This window comes from Drosophila hydei, unplaced genomic scaffold, assembly GCF_003285905.1.
Source record: "Drosophila hydei strain 15085-1641.00,03,60 unplaced genomic scaffold, DhydRS2 tig00000149-arrow-pilon, whole genome shotgun sequence".
In the NCBI taxonomy this organism is placed as follows: Eukaryota; Metazoa; Arthropoda; class Insecta; order Diptera; family Drosophilidae; genus Drosophila; species Drosophila hydei.
In genome coordinates this window covers 5,409,447-5,422,414 of record NW_022045678.1, presented here as the reverse complement: position 1 = coordinate 5,422,414, position 12,968 = coordinate 5,409,447, and the positions used below count along the sequence as shown (strand labels likewise).

The following is a 12,968-nucleotide window of genomic DNA, read 5'->3' as shown; positions in this document are numbered from 1 at the left end:
GATACGATGCGATAAGTTGCTGGCTTATGCCTTTTACCATATACTAGAGTTGTGTCTCGCTGCATCTTTTAGTTTGTCAAAATGCAATTTTCGTTTTTGATAGGAAATTCACAGAATATTAATGCGCTTGGATTTGCTGTTGTTGTTAGATAACAATCGGTCTTCGGTTGTAGCTCGTTGTCTTAGCCCAGGTTGAATGTTCATAAATCTAACAATGCAGCCGCTCAATCACACTGCCACGCCTACTCGCTGGGCGCCGGGGTACATGCAATGCATATCAAATGCTTGCCAAGTCCAAGTATAACTTGAAGAAAACAGAAAAAAGTCAACTTTAGCTTGGAAGTTTAACAAATAAATTTTTGTCAAGATTTATGTTGCAGCTCCGTTTCGGTCCGCGTTCTAGCAGCCTGCCCACTGTCACGCCCCCTCGCTTAGCCGGTTCTTAAGTTGGCTTTTAATGCGCCGTAAAACTGGCATAAAGAAAATACTTCCATCTAAATATAAACAAACGAAAGACAGGCACTGAAAACAATACATACCGAGAAGCACAAAGATAAAAGAAAAAGTTATTTGCGACGTGACGAAGCTTCTATACCCTTGCGAATATTTATGGAAGATTTATGAAAATGGTAGTCTTTTAAAGAGCTGCGCTTTCACACAGGAAAACGAAAAAAGTAGCCTAATATACATATATATTATATATAAATTATATATTTTCATGGAATAATAGAATTATTTCAACTGATTCTTAATCGTTTCTTAGTTTTTAATAAATGCTTACATCGATTTATAGATTGAAATGTCTTCAAGAGAAATTCAGTGATTGATAAATTTAGTTGAGCTCAGCTATTAACAAAGAAGAAATAACGAAAGATGATAGGAATCGACTTCTAAACTCTAAACCAAGAAAAATCTTGAAAGTAAATGAATTAATTGTATAATAATATAGAGAGCGAACTTCCAAAAATCTTTGAATAAAATGTGCAGATAAGAAATAAAAGTAAAATGTATTCCAGTTGAACAGTAATAATAGATAAATAAACTTTAAGCTTGATTCAGGCAGAACTATTGGCTATTTCTGAACCGATGCATCTACGAAACTTTTGGAATATTTACACGGCTAGTCAAGTAGAGAAATTAAAATAATTTATATTTGTTGCTAAAAATTTTGTTCACAATGCGCGTCTATTGTTAATGAATAGGTTGTATGCATTACGTTTCTCTTCAATAAATTCAAATACCCTTTTAAAATAAAGCAGATAAAGATACAAACGTGCAAATGCACGTGCTGCTCCACATTTTTGAGCATAGAGCAGGCAGTTGAGAATCGGCGAGAAGGGTGGGCTCGCAGTTGGTCCGGACAACGCTACGCTCCAGCGAGCAACATAGAATACAAAAATAGACAAGTTTATGGAGCAGAAATCAACTTGAAAGACTCTTTTAGCTTCCGCTTAAAAGCGGGGGACGAAAGAATCATAGACAACAACAACAACAAAAACAGCGCGACAAACTTTAGACAAAAGTCTTTTATTTATATGTCAAAGCAAATCAGCAATTTGTCACGGCATTTTAGCGGAGAGTTACAGAAAACAAAAATTACAGAAGGCAACCAAAACAAAGAGATAAAATATCTCAACCCAAAAAAAAAAATAAAATAAAAATAAAAGCTGACATTTTGCTGTGCCCTTTCGAGTTTTACATTTGCCTTGTTATTTTCTGCTTTTTCAGTTTGCAGCCAATTAATGGAAAACTCGATTCGTAGATTGGTTATGATAGGTGCGCCCCAGTCACGCATACATCATTCATATGCACACAATATATAAATATTTCATAATCGGCAGATAGCTTTGATGTAGCACCAGCCTCTTTATGCAATTGAAATGCGTTTTATCAATATTCAACAGCAATTCGCAAATGTTTGTCCATCGTGTGTCACTTGTTTGTGTGTGGGCTGTGATGCTTACGTTCTGATTGAGTGATTGAGTGATTGACTGGTTAATAATAAGCATAAAGCGCAAGCTGAAATTGTTACAGAAGATTTTTTGTTGATAAATCGGACAAGTTTTGTAATAATGTAAAGTAATGTGAGGTCTATAAAGCGATGTTGCATTCTGGTTGATTGATGGATTAACTAGATTCGCTTGAAATATTTATACATTACCTAGGTGATCAAAAAAAAGCCATGCTAAATTTTTTAACATTTATGTGCTCTGTAAAGCTGCTTTAAACAGACTGGAGACATGAGTGTCAAAATTCATTTAGGTAATTCCTATACACACAAGACAAACAGATGACAATTGCTGTATTTTTACCAGCAATTTGCATACAATTTGAATACATTTCCAGCGAATCACTCAACAATTACATTGTGCAACAGCATTTGGGGCTAAATCTTTTCTGAAATCACAATTGCAGACTACACTGCTTGAGAGCATATAGCCCCATGATCTAGTCTACATATAGCACATAAACTTTGATGTTGAAGTCTTACTTATGCTAAAATAAATAAATAAATACTTAAATAAATGATCTTGTTCATGAAACAAGTTCGTAGCTTATTTTTATATAGCTTAGACGGGTGCCTTACTTGATGCTCTGAACTAGTTTGCAGCATAAAAGAGATAAGAAATGATAGCAATAGTTTGTTAACAATTGCAGTTTCTGTGAACTCAAGTTTTTCTTAAAATTAGATGTACTTAATAAAATCTAGGGAGAACTAGTTCGCTGAACTTTATATTAGCTTTAAGCCATTTATCTGTTTATAGCTAGTCTAAAGTTCTAGTTTAGGTCTATAAGTATCCATTTCAAAAACTAGTTCATATATAAAAGTTAATTTATTTGAATTGCATTTTCTTTAATGATAGAACCTTAGTTAATTATAATGTTAGACGCATCAAGAAACACTTGACTTTCTTAAACTTTTGATTTTTTATTGTCTTGTCTTCAGCTTCCTGTATAATCGAAATCAATTATTCTATGATTTTGTTGCGATTTAGTCACACTTCCTAGATTGCTTGGCAAAGTGTTTCCGTATGCCAAGAGATTGTCAGCAATCTGTCAAGCACTTCAACTTGAGCTCTGTTGTAGCCTTAGCCATTTGCTACGGCCTTTCTTTTCATTTCTTTTGCTTCAGCTCCAGTTGCCGCTGCAGTTCCAGTTCCCCGTTGCAGAGTGACAAACGACGACAACAACAATTTGCAACAATTTATGAAAATTATGCAGTCAGGCGAGACGTAAACAGAATCGAGTCGAATCGAGTCCAACTGGAGCTGAAGTCGACTGATTCTGGGCTGTGGTAATTGCTGCTGTGACAGTTTGATTACGCAACTGACGCCAAGTAAACAATTGCGAGAGGCAGTGCAAAATGTGTACTGTAATAAATCAGACAAACTTACGCATAAGTCAAAGAAGAAAGGAACTGCAACTTTTTAACCCTCACAGAGTCACCGTCAAAGGCCACCCGCGTTGCGACACGTGTTGCAGAAGAGGCCAAAAAATCTTGCTACATTTATCGCCAAAGCTGCAGCAACTCTGCCTGATCAACCCTTACAGCTTACAGCGAGTGTTCCATAATACCCGAAAAATAAAAGTACATGGCATTAACTTTTACGACAAATTGATTAAGCATAAATTTCGCACCCTTCGCGCCCGAGATCGCGTCGAGCTTGACTGTGTTTGACGCAAAAATATGACCACTTTGAGAGCATTTAGCAGGCACTTCAAAATATGGGCTATGAGGCTGGCTCAAATCCCGTTACAGGTCCCACTCCGAGTGCCAGTTCCAGTCCCAATCACGTGTCACACGCACGTGCGTTTATTATTTACACGCCATTCTTTTTCTTCGATTGTGCTTTTTCCCCAGTTGGCCGAGCTTGTTGCCAAAAGGCTTTGCATCTTTGTAATTGAAGCTGTATTGATTTTGCACTGAGAAACCTTTTTCTCAAATTTACTGGGAGTTCCCATTTCCATCGCCTGAGTCGCCCTGTGCTGGGCCCTGTTACCCTCTAGATTAGCCGCATCAGCAGCAGTCATACATCAAAAATGTCTGTTTTTCTGGTCCTCTGGCTTTACTTGTGTGTGCGGCACGGAAGTTGCAAATATGTTCACTTAATTGCATTAAGTTTTCTGTATAACAACTGAACCCCCCGTTCGGTGTTTCAGATCAAAGTGCTGTGCAAACATTTTTGGTCATCCCTTGGCGTTTTACTTTAGATTTTCCCTTTTGGTTGGCATTTGGCTTGGGGGCGTATTTTGGGGCAGCAGACATTTGTTTGATTAGCTGCAATTTTTAGCGTCTGTCACGGCGGGTCCAGGACACTTAATTACCAAGTAATTACATCGAGCAAACAATATTTTCAAGGGGCCGACGATTTTCCTCTGAGCTTTTAATGACTGCGAAAATTAGATAAGCAAAAACAAAAGAGATGCTGGAATTAAAGTCGTTTAATGATGCCTAAAAGCTTTTACAACTGTTTACAATTTGTCAAATTTCATTTTCGTTCCTCTATACAAACTTTAACCCAACCCTAAACAAAAATACTCAGACTAATATGTTAACTATATGCACGTATATAATTAAGGAAAATTGAAAAATTAAAATAAATTATATTTTAAATTAAAAAGATAATTTAAATATAAAATAAAAAAATTAAACAAAAATATGGAAAATTAAAATAGTCAAAATAATATAAATTAACCATTTGTAAAAGTCTTAAACATTTTATTTTAAAATTTTTTAATATGATTTCTTCTATAATTTTGGATTTTTCTCAGTTGTAAATATCAAGAAAATCGTTTTAGAAATGTTAAAAAAATAAAACAATAAAAGTCTTTAAAAATAAAAATACTTAAAATATATTAAAGAAATAAAAAATAATCAATTATATTTTTAAATGAACAAATATTTAGAGATCCACAAAAGAATAACTCTCTTTAAAATGTAATAAAGCCTACGAATTCTGTACTTTAAGGCTACTTAAAATTAAAAGTAAAATAATGTTTAATTAATAAAAAGTGCTAAAATGAACAGCTAAAAAGTGCCAAAGTCGGATCCAAATGCCAAATTAAACCAAGTTTTATTATTATCATCATCTTCATTGTCATTATCATTACAACGCGTTAATTGAGAAAGAGCATATAAATATCCAAATATGGGCAACACTTCATCCTCATCACATGGCAACGCTGGTAGCAAAAGCTCACGCAAATGTCGCAGTCTGCCCAACTCGCCGGATGTCAGAAGGTAACCTATATATATTCTATATATATATATGCCGGAAGGTTTTTCTGTGGAAAATGTTGACGGCTTTTCCAGCAGTCACTAATGAGACCCATTATGCATATTTTATACAAAAAGCCAATGCCTGAATGAAGCCAAATGTCAGCACAATAAATCAGTGCCCCGAAATTGTTGCATAGCTAAATTTGCTGAAATTTACGATACCTCTTCACAAGAAACTGGAGATCTATTTAAAGTACAGCAGCAGCACTCTGCAGGCCCATTCCAGTGGCTCGCTCTCAGCTATTTTTAGGCATATCAAAACAAGTTGGCGGCTAATGGAAATGACATTTTGTGGTTGCGTTTACGTTTTTCTTAAACAAACTTGAGAATTATTTACTGAAAGAGCATTGTGTGCACTGTGAGAAATTGTAGACAGCTTGCTATTATATTAATATTTAATTAGGTAATTATTATTTTTTATTTAACTGAATTAAATGAATCTTGTTGCAGCTGACTAAAGCCAATTGGACTTTTAGATACTCCTATTTTATTGCATATTAAACATCATATGAATTCAAGTCTAGTCAGATACTTTATATTAATTCTGAGGACTATACTGTACATAGACTTGACAGTGTTAGCAATATAATTAAGAGGAATATGCATTCAAGTTGTAATTTGAGCATAATACCAACATAGGAATAGTTAAGCTCTCAGCCAATTACTTTTTTGGTCCTTTCAAATTTTGTTCACTGTATAATGCTAGCGAGTGTGAAATTTCTCAGTCTTTCATTAGCTAAGCAGTGTAAAGCGATTCATAATTAATGCATTCCTCCTCCTCAGTCTGCTCTAGTCAGGCCAGGTGCTTAGGTGCTGAAAGCGACACATTCAGCAAACACGCGACTGGCGTCTGTTGATCGACTTCCGTCTTTTGGCTTTAGGTACTTGGCCTCGTACAATTCTTGGCCGAAGATCCACAGTTGGCTGCCAGCCAGACTGGGTCCCAGTTTAATTTACTGGAGCCATGTGCGGCTGGCAGAGCTGATAAGTTTGTTGCTCCATTTCATTACATAATCGAGTGATCAACTTACAGCTCTCTCTCTGTCTCTATAGACTTTCCTATAAAGTGCAATGGTGTATGTGTTTGGGAAAGAACAACCCCTGGAAAATTGTTTTTTTAACGCCTTGAAATCAACCACCATATCTAAAAATCTCTCAGTTATGATGGAAATGCGTGCAGAGTCAATAAATAAAACATTTGCCCAGTTGCATAATTGAAAATCCATTCGCTGGGAATGTACGCCCCAGCTGCCTAACTGCTACTTATCAGTCAACCCTCGCCTCTGTTTGTTCAATACAGGACTTCCGAAATATGCAGCCTGGCCTGCTTTCTTTCGCGCATTTGTCCAACCCCCACAGGGTTCTGACTATACAAACACACACGCAAAATGTTGTCAGCTGCTGGGTGTGAAAAGAAGAGGCCGTGTGTGTGGCTGTGATCTAAGCTAAGCCGTCATATCTAGGCTAAAGGAGAGCGCTATACGAACGGAGTGGGCGGGTGACTTTTATGCTTTTAGAGATGAGTGTCTGTTTATAATCATATGACCACATCTAAAGTATGCATAAGGACTCAAACTCTCTAGCAGTTTGGCACAAAGCTAAAGAGCATGTGAATCGGTGAAATATGTTAGAGATGAGAATAACTTTTGAACATTAAAATCCTCAACAGAATCTTTAATCATTATTTGCATACGAAATAATGCAGAAAGAGATGTTGATGGAAATATAAGTAGGTTGATCAAGAGTGATGAAAGAATCTTAAGCTGAGGCAGACACATAAAGATAGAAAGTTGAAAATTGATTGACAAGGGAAGAGCAACATAAACTCTAATTGAAATATAATAAAATATATTCCATTCCAATACAGATACAGTAAAATATGCCCGGCTCTACTACACTGCTCAATCTGTGATTATTTATATAGTTTCCAATGATCTTCATTCAGCTCTTTCTTTGCTTTCACACTTCTCTCAGCTTTCACGCGTTCATCTCGTATATTCGCGTGAAACTTAATCTAGCTAAAAGCTGGAAAATGGAATTCAGCTACTCGAGTTGCCAGCGCCAGGGCTGCCCACTTGATGAATAAACAGCAGCTGCAACAAAGTATGTGGCTTTGTTTTTGTTTTTAGCCGCTTTGTTTGCTTGTTTGTTTATTTGTTTGTTTGTTTGGCTACTCTCCATTTGCGGCTGTGGCTTGTTGTTTACAGCTCTGGCCAGGCATAGACCAACCTGCTGCATATTTAAAGATGTCGTCGACAAGTTCCTAGCCAACTCCCTTTCGCCCTGTCTCTCTCTCTCTCTCTCTCTCCTCTCTGTCAACAAAGGTGACGACCATTAGCAGAGAACGCAGCTAAGGAATATCTTTCGTGCTCGCCGCACGTGTGTTTGCGAGGGGCGTGGTACATGGGCGGGGAATGTGTTCGCAGACGCTATTAATTGTTTCTTGCAGCAGCTGAGAAAATGCGTCCCATAAGTCAGACAAAAGTCAGACAGTCAGAAACAACTGTTTTGAGCTGCAGCTGAAGAGCCAAAGTTGGGGCCACAACTTTTGCCCGTCGAATAACTGAAAATCGTGACTATATGCCGCACTTGAAGCCGCAGTAGCAACCAGCCAGGAATAAGAAATAAGAAATATATATACACATACGAGCCGAATACAATACCCAAAGCTACAGCTAGTAAAGTATCTTAGCTCACATTGTACAAGTGTGTGTGTGTGTATGTGTGTATCTTATGACTGAGTGCGAGTCTTGGTGCCTGGCACCGAGGAATTAGAGTTGAAGTTGGAGTCAGAGTTATAGTAGGAGCTACACGACTTTTAAGATGAACACGTTTGCCAGCGTGTCGCATTACAATTTCTAATGACATGGCTGCTTGTTGGGAACAAAGCTGTCAAACTTGCTGGCTAAAAGATTGCTTCCCATTCAAGAATCATGCTTAACTAGCAGACTGCAAGCAATATGCTTAAAGATTACTAAATAAATAGACCACAAATTTTCAGACTGTACTCAGAAAGCTATCATATTTCAGCTTATTTTTGCCAGAGATGAAGTTTTTGGCAATATGGTGGAATATATTAAAGATAAGGATAAAAGAGACACTAGATACAGGCTAATAGCATTCAAGTTTATCCTTTGCTTTCTGTGAAAATAATAATAATAACTATCTAAGTATCGAACTTTGAATATAAAAAGCTATTCAGCTTGCAGCTTAAGCCTCTGCTCCACAGCTGGAAATATGGGCTGAATAAATAATTGAGCTATTCAATATTGCAGGAAGCTCGGATTGCTGCTCATAGCTCGAGCTTATGCATATTTTTTATGTCAGCCAGTTCTTAAAATTGAACAGGTTTATTTCGCTTTTCTAACTGCACGTTCCACACGTCTCTTCCTTGAGCAGCAACTGTCTGTTATTGAGCTCTGCAACCAGCTTTGCCTGTCCCTTGAGCGATCTTCAACTGTTTGGCCACTCCTGCGGGCATATCAATGGCACATAATTACGCTTATTATCAACCATTCAACACCTACTCAAAATGCTCACGAAAAATCTTCAGCTAGCAGCCAACCAGCCAGAGAGCCAGTCATGACTCGGCCATGTTGTTGCCTCACATAAATTTCTTGGCTCCTGCCAGCTCTTGTCTCTTGTTATAGCAGCTGACAGCCCGTTCGACTCGTTCGCAGTAGCCTGCGAAAATTGCTGTAGCCAAATTTATGAATATATACATATATTCCACGCTTAACGGCATAAACTGCAGCTCAGCAACAGCTGGAGCCAGGTTCAAAAGGTTTTTGGGTTAGCGATAGACTGGAAATTGCTTTGGCCAGTAGCTGGGAGGTGTTAGCTGGCTATCTAATGCACTCACCGACAGCTTAACTCTCAACTGTGCGCAGCTTAAATAAGAAACGAGTGAAAGTCCGCTGTCCAAAAACGGATAAACTTTCCCAGATAACAAACACAAAATATAGTAAGTCATAAAGCACTGCATGAGCAGGTCCACAGTTCGAACTGTGCATAGATAAAGCGAGCCTTTGAATAGAAAATATATATTACTAAGAAAAAGATAAAAGATTTTAACTTTGAATATAGCAACCGATCTCTTCTAATTTAGAAGCCAGTTCAGTTAAAAATTTATTTTCCACTTTTTATATTTCCAGATTGTTTTGTTAAAATGTGAAAATGAATATAGCAAAGCAAAGGAAACCATGCTTGTAGAGTAATCTAATTGATAAAGGGAGTTCAGAGTATAATATTTCTGTTATAATAAATTTATATTACAGCCAGAAGAAGGAGTGGCCAACAATTTAAAGTCTCGCTATTCTTGATTAGGGTCAAAAGCCGAGTCTGCCTAGTGTAGATAGCCTATCTTAATATTAGAGTTAGATTACAATGAGACTCGAATTGAAGTAAAAGATAAATTAATTCACAGAGATCTTTCTTTCTCGTAGCTTTTGGTATATTTCTGTTGCATCTGTGGCCTGTCAATCTTTATGCTTGTAAGACAAATAAGCCCAGAGATATTTGAAGCGACTGCAGCCCAGCCAAGGGCCAAGCAGAGAAGAAACCACTTCTAACCATAAACAGCGTTGGCAACAAATCGCAAATATGTTGAGGCCATAATAAAAGCGAAAGAGTTGTACTTGCCCGCTGCTCAAATAAGGTAACTGGCAATAACCCAAAATGGTCAGGCTCCAGGTCCCAAGTACCAGGTTCCGGGTCCCAGGTCCCTAGCCCCGAACGCCTGGCCCCGGAACATATCCTGCCACGCACTTGGTGGCTGGCTCTTAGAAGCAGCAACTGCTGCTGTTGCCGGCATGACAAATGCAACTCGAGTGTCGCATTGTGTTGCAACAAAAGCAACAACAGGCGGCAAAGCAATGCAACGCAAATGCAACTAATGGGCAGCCAGAGGAGGCCCCCAAAGAGTGGGAGATCGGGGGAACTCTTTCATATTTATACAAGCAAATGCCGTCAACGACGCGCTTTATAGTTGGCTCCCCTCTCAGTAACTGGTCTGCAGCAACTGCTGCGTGGGCCGTGCCACACAGGTGAATGCCATCAGGAACAGCAGTCAGGCTATTATGAGCCACACATACACACACTGTCACAAGCTCTTTCAAAGGTCAAAGACATTTGGCAGCGCACAACAAATTGAAATCCGCGCACTGCTACAAATCAAAAATGCGTAATAAAGACGCAAAATTCAATTTGCGCGCTATGCAAACAGAAACAGAAACAGAAACTGCAACAGAAATCGTGGCAACAGCATTCGACACCGCGACACCTGAAACTGGGGGATGCGAAGCTGTAGATACTCTGAATACATTTTGCCAGTTAACAAGCTCAGACGTTGCTTCAACCAGCTAGCCGAGCAGCGAGAGTTGCTTTAGAAGTTAGTTAGGCTGGTCTTTTGTTCTTTAGAAGACAGCGGAGTTTATATAGCTCTGATGCCAAACTATTTGCCACATATATGTAGAGTTTATATCTAACTGAAAGTTTGTATATACAAAAATCGTATTCCATATATTATATTTAAAATCACACTTTAGTATGAATTTCCATATACATTTCCCAGCTATCAAATCAAGGTTAGATTTTACATAGATCAGAGCTAGATAATAAAGGAAAGGATCATCAAAGGCATAATGATATGCTTGTTATCCATAGCTTAAGAAGCGTCTGAAATGTTGTCGAAAATAGTGTCACTCCCATTCGCTAACCATTTGCTACTCAATTATTTCAATACGTTTCGAGCAGCCCTTGCACACATGTCGCATCTATGTACACATTGTAGGAACTTGTAGCTTTTCACATATGCAGACAGACAATCGACATCCTTGCCGAAGCGTATGAAACTCGACAGACGTACGGCTTTGGCTTTTAACTTGACTGTTTTGGCAAACAGTGTGGAACATGGCCAAAACAGTTGGCGCAAAAGCGAGTCGCAACAATAAAATGCAAATAAAATTATACGAAAAGTAATTTGGGAGAAATTCTTCAGACGCCCGATGAAAGCATCCGAAACATCTCCGATTCTAGCCGGAGTCTTGGTGTATTTAATTTGCAGTAGTCGAGCCAAAAGGACCCAAAGCATCCAGGCAAAGGAGTCGGAGACGAGTCAATGTCAGACTCAACGTCAACGCAGCTGCCAACTTCATTTGTCTGCGTCGCGAATGGCTGCCGTTTTTTATGAGCTGTTTTAATACAATTGTTGCGCACAGTTTTTCTTTCATTTTTATTTCACTTAGCCTGCCTTATTAATGGCCAACAACAATAAGATACACTTGTGTCTTTTTGGCCCATGCTTTGTCGGCGCCCCCTGCTAAGCTTTATGAGCGCGACTTATTAAAAGTTTACCTCGGTCTCTCTTTTATTACTTTATTTGCCTTTTTAATCAGCGTTTGCAGTAATTGCAAAAAAGGGAAGTTGACTCAGAAATGGAAAAGCCATTTGCCTTGCTATATATAAAAGGCTATTGTAGTGTGTGTATGTGTGTGTTAGTAAGCAGCTTAGCCGTACTACATTAGCATATTTAAATTAAATACCTAATTGCAATTCTTTATTATATCAAAGGAAAATAAGTAAATTCTTGTAATTTTTTTTTAATTTTTTTTTTTAGATTAAACTTCAGTTTCAGTTCAGTTTTATTCAAAGCTCACCTAGAAAGAGAACTAAAAAGTTAAAATATTTATTTTTTATTTTATAAAATACATAAGTTGCATATTTTATAATCTACAACATTTATTTTCACATTTGAATTTATTTTGATATATGTTAACTTCAACTATTTTAGATTTTTTTAATATAATATTAAGATATACTTAATATTTATAAAACTAATTTAAAATATTTTATCAATTTTTTAAACATAATTTAAAACAAAATTTTAAAAATATTTCATTCCTCATCTACACTTGCTTTAAAACCAGAAAGTTTTGTTCTTATTAATTTGTTTTAAATTAAGTTCAATCAGTTTTCATTTTTAAGGTTAATTTAAATATTTTATAAATTTCGTATAAACATAATTTAAAACATATACTATTATTGAAACTACAAAAATTATTTAAAAATATTTCATTTCTCATCTGCACTTGATTCAAAACCAGAAACAAAACTTTCATTGATTTGTTTTAAATTAAGTTCAATTAGTTTTGATTTTTAAGGTTATTTTAAATGGTATTAAAAAGCTAATGAAATTTAATTGACTTCATGTAACTGCAAAAGTTTTATTTAATTGCACAAGTTCGTATTGAAATGACGTCGATGGCTAATCAAGAGAACAGGCTGAAGACTACTTAGCTACTTGCTACGCTGTTAACGAGCCCACGTATGTGGCAGATACAAAAGTATCTTCTCGCAATGACATGCATATTTATGGGCACGCTTCTCTTTTATTTCATTTCGCGCAATCGCATCGTAAAAATGCTGTTAAAATATTTACTGCAATTGCCAAGTTCTTCAGTTAAGGGAAGAAAGGGGTTCGTTTACCCATTTATCAACGTCCCAGGCAAATGTAAAAATCTTTTTATGTTGCAGTTTGCATAAATTGTTAAAGATAAGGCAATATGTAACTGGTAGATTCTGTGACCGCAGCTCATGCAAATCACGACGCAGACAAGCTGTAAATACTGTGTCGCGTGGGCGGCTGTCATAAAAACAACAAATAAAAAATTAAAGCCCATAAAGTTTA

The 12,968-nt window shown here is 37.1% G+C and overlaps 1 protein-coding gene across 2 annotated transcripts in view; it reads left to right on the top strand.

Moving 5' to 3' along the window:
* Positions 1–12,968, top strand: part of LOC111592571 (protein sickie) — a 138,170-nt gene that overhangs the window by 58,523 nt on the left and 66,679 nt on the right. The window contains exon 1 of one of the 2 annotated variants that reach the window (XM_030223194.1): positions 5,151–5,242. The exons of the other annotated variant lie outside the window; for it this stretch is intronic. Coding sequence (XP_030079054.1) covers positions 5,151–5,242 — 92 coding nt within the window. Of the gene's footprint in view, positions 1–5,150; positions 5,243–12,968 lie in introns of those variants that run through there. 2 annotated transcript variants of the gene reach the window in all.